Genomic DNA, 16030 nt, shown 5'->3' with positions numbered 1-16030 from the left:
CTTCACATTATCATTACGCAAGTCGGGGCATTCTGGCCTTTTGTGCCTCTCTTTACCACAATTAAAACAAGTGATTTTGTTTGCGGAGGATAAACTCGGACATTCACGAGCCATGTGGCCCTTTTGTCCACAATTGTAGCATGAATAAGAAAAATCCCGGAAGCACCCTTCTTCCCACCACTAGCATTACCGGAACCCTTCTTGTTCTTTTTGTTTGAAAAGTTCGAATGGTTCGAACCTTCACCCTTTCTCTTGCCAAAAATAAAGCCGCTCTTTCTCAACATAAGCGCCTCAAAACCCTTGGCCATATCAAATAATTCATCAAAAGTTTTCACCACCGTCACATTAATCTTATCTTGATAACAATCATTCAACGTTCGGTAAAAGTCTTCCTTCAACATCTTATCATTCCCGACATACTCCGGGCAAAATTGGGTCTTGGACAAAAACACGGATTTGAGAGTGTTCAAATCCATTGACCCTTGCCTCAAGGAAAGCAACTCGTCCTTAAGCCTTGTAAGATCGGCCGAAGTTCGGTATTCATTGAAAAACTCCACCTTGAATTCATCCCACGTGAATTCCATACATTGCTCTTCGCCATAAATTCGGATTTTCGCGTCCCACCATAACTTAGCATCGCCCCTCAACATGCTAGACCCGTATCTTGCCTTCTTATCGTGAGGGAATTCATAAGTACGGAAGGCCCCCTCCATATTGGAGATCCATCGGGCACTTTTAAGAGGGTCTCGTTCGCCTTCAAAGGTAGGAGGTTGTGCATCCTTAAAATTCTTAAAGAAAAAGTCCCGTCTTCCCACATTATCTTCGTGAAGAACGGCCTTAACTTGTTCTTTTACCACACTAACCAATTGATCGTCGATCGAATCTAGAAACATCTTCTTTATCTCTACAAGGTACTCTGCCTTTTGACGTTTAAAGATGGCCTCTATCTTGGCCGTCAACTTGACGTCCTCACTAGTACCTCCGTTATCATGTTCGGTGTCGTGTCCGTTTCTCATCATCATTCTATAAAACGGAAAAGATTTAAACAACGAAACGAAAGGACTTAACACATATGTATATACATATACACCACACTACTCCATCTTGCTCGACAATCATCGTACATTACTTGTTTGACACGATTTGCACCCGTAACAACGGTAGCTAATCATTGTTACGCGAGCATGTCGCATTAACTTGCTAGTACCACGTCCATCTCACTTGATGATTGCTAAACACAACACAAAACCATTAGCACAAGGTTAGTTCACATAAATCAAAGTACTAACAATTCCCGATTAGACCCAAAGTCCTACAAGTCCCGTATAAAGCGTACACACAATAAAGTCTAAGTCTAGGCACCTATCTCAAGTCGCCTAAATCCCTTAGACCATGCTCTGATACCACTTGTAACAACCAGAACCAAACCCTTAATAATATCACAAATAAAAAAAAATTTGACTGGCCAGCATATGGCGCGGCGCGCCAGGTGGTGGCGCGGCGCGCGAACCCACCTGGGCAGACTGCTGTCCCCGGTAACCAAATACACAAAAATGTTTGGCCGTTTCCCGACATAATTAGACGAAACGATTTCACCCACAAGTTCATATATGTAAAACTAGCACGTTCCATTAATAAAATTAGTTTTACGAAGCGGGGCCCACACGGCCCAATTTACAAGTTTAAATACAAAATATGAGTTTCGACCGCCAAAAAGTTTAAGTACCAAACTACACTACGAGCATGGCGTTTGGGATTAAACTAGCCAAGTCTCGGTCAAACTCCAAGAACTAACACTTCCAAAAAGCGTCCCCTAATCAACAAAGCGGGATCTCTAATCCAAGATAATGCCCTTACCCTTGTCCACAATCGAACCTATAAAAAGGTAAACAACGAGAGGGTAAGCAAAGCTTAGTGAATGCAATAATTATACACATACATATATAATATATCTACTTGCAAACACTTACGCGCATACCGTATATATGCTAGCAGTCACAATTAGCTTATCGTCCTAAATACAAGCTATAACTTCCCATGATCAAGCTAGCATAACCAAAAGCATATATAACATGAACAAAAGTAATATGCTTACACTACAACACAATAACCATGGTTAACCAATTGTACAAGGAACGGTGTTTAAAGACCGTCGGTGTTCACAACAACCATTAGTGCACTTAACACGTCGAACACTAACCCCTCAGGTGGCATCTTAGCACTTCGATACTTCACCCCGGGTGGTGTCTTAACACATCGACACTTCACCCCGAGTGGTGTCTTAACACATCGACACTTCACTCGTTACATCTCACGAAGTGGCATCTTAACACATCGATGCTTCACTCCCGAGTGGCGTCTTAACACATCGACACTTCACTCATTACGTGAACGTGGTGTCTTAGCACATCGACACTTCACATATCACGCTACACAAATAAACACATTATATATCTACGCATATAATTATTCCACTCACCTTTCGCCTTCGGTGAATCAAAAAACCAAGCTTGAAACTTCAAGGTAACGCACCTATTACAAAGTATATATAATCAATCATTTGTTCAAGTTGGTCAAACTCGCAACACTCACCATTTCTAGGTCATTTTGACCCATTTGGACACCTAACCCTAATATTGGGTCATCTCGCACCAAAACCCTAATCATTTGCCAAGATAGGTTCAAAACACATTTTAGAACAAGGTTTATGCACTAAACGCAAACATTAACCAACTTAGGTCCATTTTGACCCGTTTGGCCCGTTTAGGGTCAACACACCCATTTCGGGTCATCCACTAACCCACTTAACATCCATTTACATAAATATTGGTGTTCTAGCAATTTACTAACTAATTAAGGTTTATTAACAACAATTAATGCTTGAAAAACCCTAGTTAGTCATCTTTGAGTCAACATAACCCAATTTCACCCAAAACACCCAAATTGACTAACAAATGGGTCTTAGTGTTCATTACCTACACAAACCCTAACTCTTAAACAATTAAAACAAGGAAATTAGGTTTAGGGCTTACCACAACTATCAAAACGTAGTAAATGAGGAGATGAACAACTTTAGTGCTTGCACTTTGACCCGATTCGAGTTTCTTCTTCCTTAATTTGAGCTCTCTCACTCTAGAATCTAACTCTCTCTCTCTAGAATTGATTGGAAGATGATAAGGTGGGTGAATATGGAGCAAATGACACTCCAAACAACTGATCCAAGCCTTAAAGTCGGACCTTAAGTGGTTTTACGAAAATGCCCTTAAAATATCTAATTTAAAAAGAAAAAGGAATCTGTCAGCCCGTAATGGCGCGGCGCGCCAAATGCCCAGTTTAGCTTCTTTTGCCTTTTAATTATATACAACGTAAACCCCACAACTTGAATCACTTATTCACACATATGTACTATGAAATATTTGGGTCTTACATTTATATATGCTTATCGTTTACTTTTACTGTAGCTATCCATGCATTTTTTTTTCGTTGGTCGGAGTACGGCTCTAGTTATTAAGTCGACAGCAAGCGTCGATTTATTGGCGACTTGACTGACCCCTAGAGCTTAAAGTAAATTTCAGGTCGGATTTAAAACTCATGAAAATTTGATTTTACCATTTTCATGGCGTCTCTATTTTATTTTATTTTTATTTAATTTAATTTAATTTAATTTTTTATTTAATTCTATTTTTTAATTCTATTTTATTCTTAAAATAAAAATTTTCTACTTTTTGGCCGGAGGTCCATTCGGAAGCAATCTCTCAATCCGTCGAATAGAGAGAGAGATGACTTTCCCTACTTTGGTAGTTTTACTCTGGGTAGAGAAATGACTTGTCTTTATTCTCGGATAGGGGAAAGATTGTCTATATCTCACCTCCCCCATACACCACCTAGGTGGTATTGGGTTTTGTTGTTGTTGTTGTTGTTGTATCCCCAATCACCATGCTCGGTCTTTTGTTGAAATTTAAACTAGCTGAGTCGAAGTTACCTTTTGGTTATGTCAAACGGGGCTTCGGTCGTTATGCCCATTTTGACACTTGGTCGTATATAATGTATAAATTAAAGTTGTTCAAACTTGTCAAGTATTGGAAGTGTTTTGAAAACATATCTTTGTTATTAATATTAATGTGTTGCAGTAAAGAAAAAAAATTTGGGTCGGTATAATGACGGGTTGGATCATTACATTGGTCATGTTCCAATTAAGGATGTCACTGGTATCTTTAAGCCAAAGGTGATTCTGACTGTAAGGTTACTTACTTGTCTTAAAGCCCTCCTTAATTGGTCTGGTTCCAACTAAGGATGTCACTGGTATCTTTAAGCAAAGGGTGATTCTGACTATAGGGTTACTTACCTGTCCCCAGCACCGCACCCTTATAGAGTACATGCGGCCTTTACTTAGGTTAACCGAATAAGACGGAGCCTCATTTAATTACATTTTTTCTTAACAATAATGCTTTAGTAAATTGTTTTAGAAAATATACTAACTATTTAAATATTATTAATGTCTTTTTAGTGGTAAAGTTCTTTGGTCTAGATGGTGGAAGAGAATCGAGTGCAATGTCTTGAACTATTTTGATTTATATACACAACTAAAAAACCTCCTTTTCAATCAAGTTGTTTGTCTCAACCACTATGGTCAGTCAGGTCCTTCCGTAATTATATAAATATAATTACTTCAATCTCACCCGAGATGCTAACCAATATAATTAATGAGTTTAAGAAGATTATGATGTTTTGAGTTTAAGTAAACCGTTAACTATACAAACAATTGGAAAGGGTAATCGTGAGCCAGAATTTTAGTTGTTTAACGTATATAAAATTGTTTAATATTTCAAATCATGGCCCCGCCAAATTAAAATTATAACACGTAGAGACTACGTTATTTTAAACTTTATGGAACTTATTTTTATATATATAAGAGACAACATGTATTGTTTGAGTTATTTTGGCCCTTTCGTTGTTAATTTCCAAGCTCCGTCACTGCGCGTGCATAAACTTATTATTTAATCCATCTATTTATTATATTCTATTCTATATATATTAATTAATAGGAAAATTATATTATGTAATTTTTAAAATGAGTATGTGGAAAAATAGTAGCCTTTAGATGCATTTTATGGATTTAGTCTTAGCCGTTGATCTTGAAGATTACTAATATTTGTCTCTCACCTACATAATAAAATCATCATTTATTTATTTACCCTTCAAACCTCTTAATTTTATAAGTAAAAGTTATAAACTATACGATCAACATAAAATGGGATTACAAGATCAACACTTATACGTTTAAAAATATTTACCAAAATTATCTAAATCAATTCGCGCAACTAACATACGTAAAATCAGAACTAAAATCTATCCATTCCAACAATAATTTTGTGAATAAATATGATAAATATAAATATTATGCTGAATATTATATTATGCAGTTATGCTCATTTACTTCCTATTTAAAACGTATTGTTATCAATAGGTTATATACGTTCGTCTTCTACATTCTGTTGTTACAAACGTAACTCGCCTAAACCAACATGGAATTAAGTAATATATTAGTCAGTTTTCATATCCGAAAAAGCACGACGCCATGGACGAGGAAGAAAAGGTATATGTTAGTAACATTTAGTCAAATTTATATAATCAACACTTAATATCTATATATATAACCCTATCCGTTATTGTTAAATCACATAATTAATCAAATGTAATACGGAGTACATGATAATTTTGCGTTCATATTTTTCGGTCAGTTGCTACGAATATAATCCTGCAAACAAACAAATCGAATAGTATATATGGTACTTAGTTAAACTTACTGTATGACAACCGAACTAAGCTTCAAACAAAGATTCTTAATCAACAAACCACCACAAACTATTACGTTAAGAAAGATGTACGTTTAAGTTGATGATTAAACCTAATCTTTAGTTAATTCTTTCTTCTATAAATATGACTGCTTGCGCTTATAAGTCACCCTACAAGTGAATACGTAAACTTGGCAATCAAACATTTGATTTGTTAATTTCTATTCTTTATGAATATATTAGTATTAATTTTTTGATTTGTTAACCACTTTAATTTGTTGATTAGTTTCAATTTTTTTTTCTTTTTTTTCTTTTTTTGGGAAAGCTATTAGGATTACTCAGGACTTAACCACCACGCGTTCACATCTCCTACACAGTTATATCCGACCCTAACTGCGTGCTCAGGAGGAAACCCGCACCAATCTCATACGGGCATGGACGGTAAAACCCCGCATCCCCTTTATTCCCCGAACGCGATGTGGGAAATGTGCCATGGGTGAAATTTCATGGCAGGGATGAAATTGTGGGTTAATATGTAGCCAACGGGGGTCGAACTCCTGATCTCCCCTAAAGGAGGCAGGCAGTGGCGGAACTTGAACCCGGCCACAGATGGGGCGAGTGTAAAAATTTTTTCAATTTTTCATTGATAGGTGGGGCGAACACTAAAAAAACCTTATTTTTTAATAATTTTTTTTAGTGTAATTTTTTATTTTTTTTTAAATCCAGCTGCTCCGCCCTGTCCCTTATATATTCCGCCTCTAGAGGCAGCCCACCAACTGCTGAATCACATCACAACTTCAGGTATAGTATACGAGAGGCTGGCTGTTAAAAAATACATAGGACTAACACAAAGGTAACTGCAAATATATCCCAATTATTGAAATTTTGTTTTTTCAAATATAGTTAGTTCATTCTTATTGTTTAAATGAGTTTAAATAATTTTCACCAAATAACAGCAGCAATATCAGTTAGTTATGTACATGTGGATATTGTTTTTAGTCAAAACTAGTCCGGATCCGGCCCGCGCGATGCGGCGGGGGCTTTCGGCCTGTGTATTCATATTTAACGTAGCTTTGCGTATTTACAGAGGGGAAAACGGCTCATGTCTTAAGCGCCATTTTAGATGTCGTTGTCTTAAGCGTTTTTTAAAAAGTGTTCGTTTCGAACGTAGTTAGTTTCGTTTTGTTCATAATAAATTTCGAGTGTAACGGTGCTGTCCGAAAAATTTAACTTGCGGCGAACAAAAAGATACGTGTTGTCATTGTGTTAAGCGTTTTTTTAAAAGTGTCAGTTTTGCGTTTAGTTAGTCCCGTTTGGTTCGTAAGACTTTTTCGAGTTGAACGGTGGTCTCGGAAAAATTTAACTCGCACCGAGCGAGAAGATAGGGCCCGTTATAAATTCGGGGGAATTAGTTTCTTTTATTTTAATAAAATTATATGTTTACACTTTCTACCTCTGAAAAAGTGTAAACTTGAGGAGCTGTTGTGTAAATTGAGCCGAATTTGAGGGACCGATTGTAGTGTAAACGCAAACACAAAACTACAATCCAAATGCATTGAAAGTACACATTTAGCCATGAGTTTTAGTATATAAGTGTTAATGTTAATGTTAATGTTAATGTTAATGTTAATTAATGTTAATGTTAATGTTAATGTTAATAATTAATGTTAATGTTAATTTATTGGATTATCTATATCTATCTATATTATATATAACTAGTCAGGGTCCGACCCGCGCGATGCGGCGGGGGCTTTCGACCTGCGTATTCATATTCAACGTAGCTTTATGTATTTACATAAGGGAACACGCTCCATGTGTTAAGCGCCATTTTTGGTGTTGTCGTCTTTACTGTTTTTTAAAATCTTTCCGGTTCGAACATAGTTAGTTTCGTTTTGTTGATAAAATTATTTCGAGTCTGACGGTGCTGGCGAAAAAATATAACTCGCGGCGAGCAGGAAGATACGGGCTGTCGTTGTTTTTAGCATTTTTAAAAAGTGTCCGTTTCAAACGTACTTTTTATCGTTTTGTTCATAAAATTATTTTGAGTATGACGCTCATGTCGAAAAAATTTAACTCGCAGCGAGCGGAAAGATACGAGCTGTCGTTTTGTTTAGTGTTTTTTGAGAAGTGTCTGTTTCGCGTATAGTTAGTCCCGTTGGGTTCGTAAGATTTTTTCGAGTTGAACGGTGGTCTCAGAAAAATTTAACTCGCACCGAGCGAGAAGATAGGGCCCGGTATAAATTTGGGTGGAATTATTTTCTTTTATTTTAATAAAATTATATATTTACACCTTTTACCCCTAAGAAAGTGTAAACTCGAGGGGTCGTTGTGTAACTATAGCCGAAGTTGAGGGACCGATTGTAATGCGAACGCAAACTCAAAACTACAATCGGTTATAACTAAAACTACGAATATCTCCACCACATTTAGTATGTAAGGGTTAAAATAACAAAGTCACATTTAGCTAATCATATATTCAAAAGTCCTACATGACAAAAAAAAATAACCATTAGATGCAAACCTAACTTTCAATCTAACTTTTCATTTTCTTGATTGGGCAACAATTGTATCTCTCTTCAAAATCCAATTGTATATTGTCAAAACTACCCACTCTTCAGTTGAAAAAAGAACGGGTTACACTCCATTATTATCCAGAGTTACAATTAGGGGTGTTCAAAATCGGATATCCGAAAATTCGGATAGTGATTTTGGTCATCCGAAATCCGAATCCGAAATTTCGGATATCCGAAATTCGGATATCCGAATTTTCGGATTCGGATATCGGATTATCCGAATATCCGAACTAAATATATAAATATTATAAAATACAAACGAGCTTTCAAGTTTCTTCGATCTGAAATCATTTTGTGCTAAACACCCCTTTTTTCTGCAAAACAAAGACTTAGCAAATACATACACTCATATAATAAAGTTAAATTAGTGCAAGATTTCACAACAATAAACTAAATCATGAATAGAAAAGTACTTGAGTTGTTAAATACAGTACCCTCTCTTTGTTTCCAATGACTACAAAAACCTTTTTCACCATTATTTAGAACATGTGTGACTTTACACTATGATTAGTAAACCTCCAGATTCGATTGTTTCTAAGTGGAGAACCAGCATATAGCTTTAATTAGATGCTCAATTAAAATTAGATGTAATTTTACATCCTAACATATTGGGAAATTTAGACGATGAAATAAAAAGTAAATATAATTACCGTAATGAAAGGAGGAGATTGAATGTGAGATGATTAGAGTGAAACAATATATTTTGATCTGGGTTTTCTATTTAGTACAGTACCACTGATTTTAACTTTTACATACCCTGGCTCTTGTCCCATTATAAATTATAAGTACAAATTCTTAAATATAATTAATTATTAATTTTTGTTTTCGGATATCCGAATATCCGAAAATTTTAAAAAGCCCAATCCGAAACCCGAATCCGAAAAATCGGATATCCGATTTTCGGGTATCGGAAAATCCGGATATCCGATTTTTCGGATATTTTCGGATCAGATATTAGGATTTTTCGGATTGCGAATTCGGATTCGGATATTATGAACCATACTCCACAAACAATCGTCGCCAAGTGCAATCAAACTTAGGTTTGAAGCAGATCGATCATCTTATGGTTATGATATTTATGATCAACCAGTAACCACGACACCTAATTTTCTTTTCAAATTAAGATTAGGGTTCTGTTTTGATTAGGGTTCTGTAGTATTCGATAATCTTAGATTCGCGTGCCCTCTCCAATTAAATTTAGGGTTCTTCAAATCTGTAATCACTCGATAATCTGATATGCGGAGATGAAGACATGGCGAAATACGGGAAGCGGAGATGGAGATGAAGACATGTTGAAATACGGGATGCAGCTCGATAATCAATCCTGCAATATGTAGTCACGATATATGATTAAGGTTTGATCTTTATTATTTTAGAATCTATTTTGTTTTGGGTTTATCTTCATTGTATTGATTATTAAACAATCAATTATTAATCGCAAATAATTGATTCAATCGGAAAAAAAACTCAAATCATAAATTCTGTCATATTCTGTGGCTTAAAACATTATGTAAAATCGTGAAGGTTACAACCTTTACCACTAAACATGATAGTTCTATATTAGTTGTTGTCCAAATACATATATGTTTGCTAAATGCTTGTTCTATGTCTTTCACTTGAATCTTACTCCATGTGTTCAATTAATTAGTACAATCTGCCTTTTTTGTTTTAAATGGTTAGGTATTAAACTTTTGAGAGGGTCAATTCAGATAATGGGTTTCCTAAATGGGTTAAAAGGGTGAGGTAAAAAAGGAATGCTTAAAAGGCAACAGATCAAATTGATTGTCGAATCTTCACTGATCAAAGGTGAGCCACAAGTAAGCAATCTAACTATTTTTATTGTTGAATCTTCACTGATCAAGAAGTAGACCCAATTGCAGCATTTATATCTCAGTAAGTATATTGATATCAACTTTTTTAATATCTTATTTATAATTTATATGTTTTTTTATGCAACTATAATATCTCATTTTTAGTATTCTGATAAAGGCTGACCCAATTTCAGCTACATAGATCTCATTTGTATATTAATTGTTATAGTTATATTACCAAAGAGTCTGCTAAATCTACTAAGTGTTAATTAATTATCTTTGGATGTTGGATCTATTAAATCTAAATAAGGTTATATGGGCGGGTAAGGCACTTCCGGCAATGGGACAAATGGTTAAAAGCTGATGATTAGGGGAAGAGTGTGCAAGCGGATAAAAGCTTATCGGTGGCTCTATCTTAATGATGCATTAAAAAGTTTTCCAGGTACAATTCTCATGGCTCTGTAATCTCGATAATCTTTTTCAATTTCAGTACCTAATTTGATACAGTTTATATAATGTTGGTTCCTTTTTCAGTTTATATAATGTTGGTCCCTTTTCTGTTCTTAATGGTGCCGATGAAAAAACTGTTCAGAAGTCATATGGAAATGGATGAAACCAAAAATACCCTTATTATAGTTAGGACTTCATAGTGAGAAACCAATAATGTGTGTAAAAGCTTGACATGAATTAATTTGAAAATTTTAAAATATGTGCACTCAAGAAAATATAAACTTTCTAAACATGATCAGTTGCTGAGATTTGACTTGGTGTGTCTTCTTTATTGCATATTTATAAACATAATATATGCACATTAGTTGTGGATACATATTGTTTTTCATGCTATTATTCAACTATTCATTTAACTGTTCTTAGGTGGTTAATGATGAATTTACTCAATTAAGTGAGCCAGCGTCATCTTTATTATGAAAGATTTTGGTAACAAATCAAACTGGTGAAGTCAGTAGATCGGGCTCAGGCTCGGGCTCGGGCTCAGGTATTGTGTCGGGTCAGGTAGCTTCTGATTTTGATCTTAATGTTGTGCCATCAATATGAAACTATAAGTATGACTTTCCTCTGAAAGTCTTGATATCTATTTATGAAGGAACAGGTCATTCGATGAAGGTGGTGTAAGATTCGAGTGAAAATGGGTTTTAGTGAAACGAGAGTGGTTGCAAGAAAATGTAAAACTTACATGATTTTTAATTTTAAATGGGTTTGATGAACAACTTAGTTATGTTAATGGTAATTTATTTCTTAACTTTAATTGTTAAGATTCCTGGTTTGTTTTTGTCTTTTCACTATTCCCTTTTTGTTTCGAATACATGTCTAATACCTTTGAAAATAACTTTCATAGTCTCTTATTGGAAAAACCCGTGAAATCGCGGGTTATAAGCTAGTTGTCTTTCAAATTACGGACTAATTTTATATCTTAAGTAACAAATGGGACTGATCGCATTATACATATGTGACGTATACAACTTATTATCTTTTTTATTTATATATATGAGCTTGCGGGGATTTTTATGTGAAGTTAAATATGATATTTTCTATTTACTTATTTGTTGTTAATTAGTGTTAAGTTGTGTTACAATTGTTTTATCAATAAATGAAGTTAAAATAATGAATAGAACTAAAATAGCAAACTTTTATCAATAAATGAAGGAACCTATAAACGATACATTTAAATTAAAAAACGGTTGAGGTTTAGTCTCTATGAGGAGCCAATGTGCTCGTTAATAGGGAGATTTCTTTGTTAATAAAAAAAACGTAACTTTGCTAGATCAACAACTAAATTTAACCTAGATCTAGCTAACTCTAATTGAGCCAAACAAAAAAATCTAACTCATAAATCAAAGACAATAAAACGCTAAAACGGATGGAGCATCATACAAGAATTACAACAGTTAAGCAAAACACAACAAATTAAACACCAAAATTAACCTACTAAAGAAACCAAGTAATACCGAATTAACCGGCCTTCGAATGACCCTTATTTCTTTCGTCCGGATGTGACGTCAATCTATCAATCTTATCATATCGAACACCTTTGACTAACCACCTTTATTTCAATTATATTACAATTGAAAAAAAAAAAAAAAAAAAGAAGTGTGAATGTATCCTTAAATACATACATACACTAAAAAATAATAAATAAATAAATAAACTTAAAGAGTCCTTAACAATAAATATGATAAAGATAACAGCTTAAACAACGTTTGTAATTAGATGGTCTAGTCTGTCATAGATTATATGTGTGAATTGTTTATAATGCAATATGAAACACAGAGTAAATCATTTTTTTTTAGATTACTGAAAAATACTTTACACATATATCGTAATAAATGAAGTTAAAACTTGTTACTTTTTTTTTTTTTTTTTTAACGGCAAAGTAAACTATCTTTATTAATATAAAAAGGGGTATTTAAAGTACATACTCAACAACCAAAAAAAAGAGAAAAACATGTACAGACACTACATGAATATAACTAAAAAACACGAAGAAGAAAACGCGGAAAATGAAAAACCGTCAACTAATTGAAAAACAAACTGTAAGGTGATGGCCATCGGTACCCACAAATAATGCCGACTTGAGTACACAAGCAGAGCCTTGGAGGTGCTACAGTACTAATCTAAATAGTGACGAAGCAGCACAACCAACGCCCATTTCGCATTATCCATGAGCAAAACTATAGCCATGGTGGATAGCAGTTTGTTTGAACAGCGTGAGCATGAGCCGAAGTTTTCCTTAGCCAATACCCGAACGATCCACCTCATGCGACTCATAAAAGTGTGGGTTATTAATCCATATATCCCAATCTAGTTGTACCTTTCTACTTCTATTTGAAATCCATTCAAAAGTTTTTAGTTGAATCTCTTTAAAAACGATGTCTTCGGTTGGTTTAGATTTGGTGAAGGTACTAACATTCCTATTTTTCCATAACATATAGCCCGTAACCCATTCCGTAGCTTGCCATAATTGCTTCCCTACTGATGAACAAAATGGAAGACCGTTCCCTAGAAAAGTTACGGCCATGAGGAGATGAGGCATAGGCCAAATGTTCCACCAATTGAAGACCTTGACCCAAGTTTCAAAAGCAACTTTGCACCGAAAAACAGAGTGCTCCGCAGTTTCAAGATCGTCATCGCATAGAGGGCACCGAATTGAGCCCAGGTCCATGCCTCTTTTGTTCAATTCAACTCGAGTAGGTAGCCGAAATTGTCGTGCCCGCCAAATGAAAAGCTCCACCTTTAAAGGAACAAGGCTATTACGAATGGTACGATTTGGACAAGGCCCAGGCTGCAAGCCAGCCCTCATAAGTAATTTCGTGAGGGCAGAAACCGAGAATAGTCCGTTAGAGCTAAGGGTCCACCTCCATTCTTCAAGACCCGAGCTGCATGGAACAAAACTAGAAATAATATTAGTGATATTGGTGACGTCCCCCAACAATCTCCCCGAGATACTGCGGGACCAACACCAATTAAAAATAACGTTATTACACTCCCAACGAACCCGGTCGCAGATGGCGGCGCTTTGGTTAGAATCTAGTCGAAAAAGGCTATTATATTTATCTTTTAATGGGTAGTTATCGATCCAAGCCACATTCCAAAATTCGGTTTGTGACCCATCTACAATGCGTTTTTTAAAAGAGTGTACGAAAGGTGTTTCTAAGTTATTAAGAGTTTTGCCCACTTTTAAAATTGATGACCAAGTTGACGAGCAACGGGTCGCGGTCGGTGTGAAGGCCACATTAAAACCACCATCATCCCCATATATACTTTTATTATGTTAACCCATAATGAATTTTGTTCATGTAAGAATCTCCACCACCACTTCCCTAGTAATGCTTGGTTTTTAATTGCGATGACCCTATATCAAGTCCGCCCTTTTCCCGAGGTATCATACAAAGGTCCCATTTAACCCAAGACATTTTAGAAACGTCACTCGACCCGCCCCCAAAAAAATGACGTCTTAAACTTTCTAATTTATTAATTACGCAAATGGGGGCCTTATAAAGTGAAAAAAAAAAATTAAGAGGTAGACTAGATGTCATGACCCGGATTTTTTCATGATTATCTATTGAACAATTTTAATATTTACATGATTAAATGTTTCCAACATATTAAGCAATCAAACTTTTTAAGAATTGATTAATCGAAACGAATTTTATGTAAACGTGTGACCACCCAACTTGTCCGATGATTCACGAACGTTATAACTTGTAAATAACATGATAATATATATGAACTTATATATATATATATATATATATATATATATATATATATATATATATATAAAACATGATGAAATGATAATTAAGTACCTCATTAACTATATTAACAATGAACTATATACATAAAATGAGACTACTAACTTAAGGATTTCGAAACGATATATATACGTAACGATTATCGTTGTAATAACGTCTTAATATTTATATATCGTATTAAGATATATTAACACACTATGTTATCATGATAATATAACAATTTAACATCCCATTAGATATAATAACAATGGGATTAATTACATTTAACAAGGTCGTTAACTTAAAGGTTTCGAAACAATACTTACATGTAACGACTAACGATGATTTAACGACTAAGTTAAAATGTATATATATAGTGTATTAAGATGTATTAATACACATTTGAAGGACTTCAATACATATATCAAAACACTCTTACTTAACAAAAATAATCACAATTGTATTCCCATTTGTTTTCATCAAGAATTCTACTCGTATTCGCTCGGTATTTGCACTCGTATTATACCCAGCTTCTAGATGTATTTACTATTGGTATATACCAATAAAAATCTTCTCCTTAGCAGCCTTAAATGATTAAGGAACATGTGGAACCAACCATTTGTCAAATAGCATGAATTATTTAGCAAGAAAATAAAATTAGAAATCTTTTCTTTCTTTATAAACTAAAAACGTTTTTATGCATACACACCATTTCTTCATTCCATTTTCTCATACTTACACTCCCAATTCTCTCTCAAAATACTCCTAACTTCATACTTGATCATCTCCAAGTATTTTCCCCATCATTTAGCTTCAATTACAAGCTTTAATCATCATAAAAATAACCTAGAATCAAGAAGTTGCAAGATTACTTCCAATCTTTTTAATCCAATCCAACAACTCATCAAAGATCAAGAACTTCCATCTAATCTCAGTAACTTTTCATTCTTAATCAAGGTAATAATCATATCCAATCTTTGGTTTAATTCCTATAAACATAACTACCTTAAATCAAGTAGTAATCTTACTTGAACTTGTTTTCGTGTCATGATTCTGCTTCAAGAACTTCCAAGCCATCAAAGATCCTTTGAAGCTCAAGTTATTTTCTCATCATTTCCAGTAGGTTTAACTACTATACTTGAGGTAGTAATGATGTTCATAACATCATTCGATTCATATATATATAACTATCTTATTCGAAGATTTAAACTTGTAATCACTAGAACATAGTTTAGTTAATTCTAAACTTGTTCGCAAACAAAGTTAATCCTTCTAACATAACTTTTAAAATCCACTAAACACATGTTATATATCTATATGATATGCTAACTTAATGGTTTAAAACCTGTAAACACGAAGAACACCGTAAAACCGGACATACGCCGTCGTAGTAAAACCGGGGGCTGTTTTGGGTTGGATAATTTAAAACTATGATAAACTTTGATTTAAAAGTTGTTCTTCTGAGAAAATGATATTTCTTATGAACATGAAACTGTATCCAAAAATCATGGTTAAACTCAAAGTGGAAGTATGTTTTTCAAAATGGTCATCAAGATGTCGTTTTTCGACGGAAATGACTACCTCTTTCAAATATGACTTGT

At 34.5% G+C, this 16030-nt stretch overlaps 1 protein-coding gene and 2 long non-coding RNA genes across 3 annotated transcripts; 2 read left to right on the top strand and 1 right to left on the bottom strand.

The window, feature by feature from the left end:
- Positions 1–9382: 9382 nt before the first annotated feature.
- LOC139871775 (uncharacterized) lies at positions 9383–11162 on the top strand. Its single transcript, XR_011766771.1, has 3 exons — positions 9383–9723; positions 10049–10621; positions 11053–11162. It is a non-coding gene; the product is annotated as an uncharacterized lncRNA (long non-coding RNA).
- On the top strand, positions 11158–11467 carry LOC139871782 (uncharacterized). Its single transcript, XR_011766772.1, has 2 exons — positions 11158–11190; positions 11282–11467. It is a non-coding gene; the product is annotated as an uncharacterized lncRNA (long non-coding RNA).
- Positions 11468–12925: 1458 nt separating this feature from the next.
- Positions 12926–13495, bottom strand: LOC139901745 (uncharacterized). Its single transcript, XM_071884424.1, has one exon. The coding sequence runs from the start codon at positions 13493–13495 to the stop codon at positions 12926–12928; it is 570 nt and encodes a 189-aa protein (XP_071740525.1).
- Positions 13496–16030: the final 2535 nt, after the last annotated feature.

The sequence above is a fragment of the Rutidosis leptorrhynchoides genome, chromosome 1 (assembly GCF_046630445.1).
Source record: "Rutidosis leptorrhynchoides isolate AG116_Rl617_1_P2 chromosome 1, CSIRO_AGI_Rlap_v1, whole genome shotgun sequence".
Lineage (NCBI taxonomy): Eukaryota > Viridiplantae > Streptophyta > Magnoliopsida > Asterales > Asteraceae > Rutidosis > Rutidosis leptorrhynchoides.
This window is presented reverse-complemented; position numbering and strand designations above follow the sequence as displayed.

Excerpts from the sequence above, each read along its gene's own strand:
- LOC139901745 (XM_071884424.1), bottom strand. The coding sequence starts at position 13,495 with ATGAGGGCTGGCTTGCAGCCTGGGCCTTGTCCAAATCGTACCATTCGT.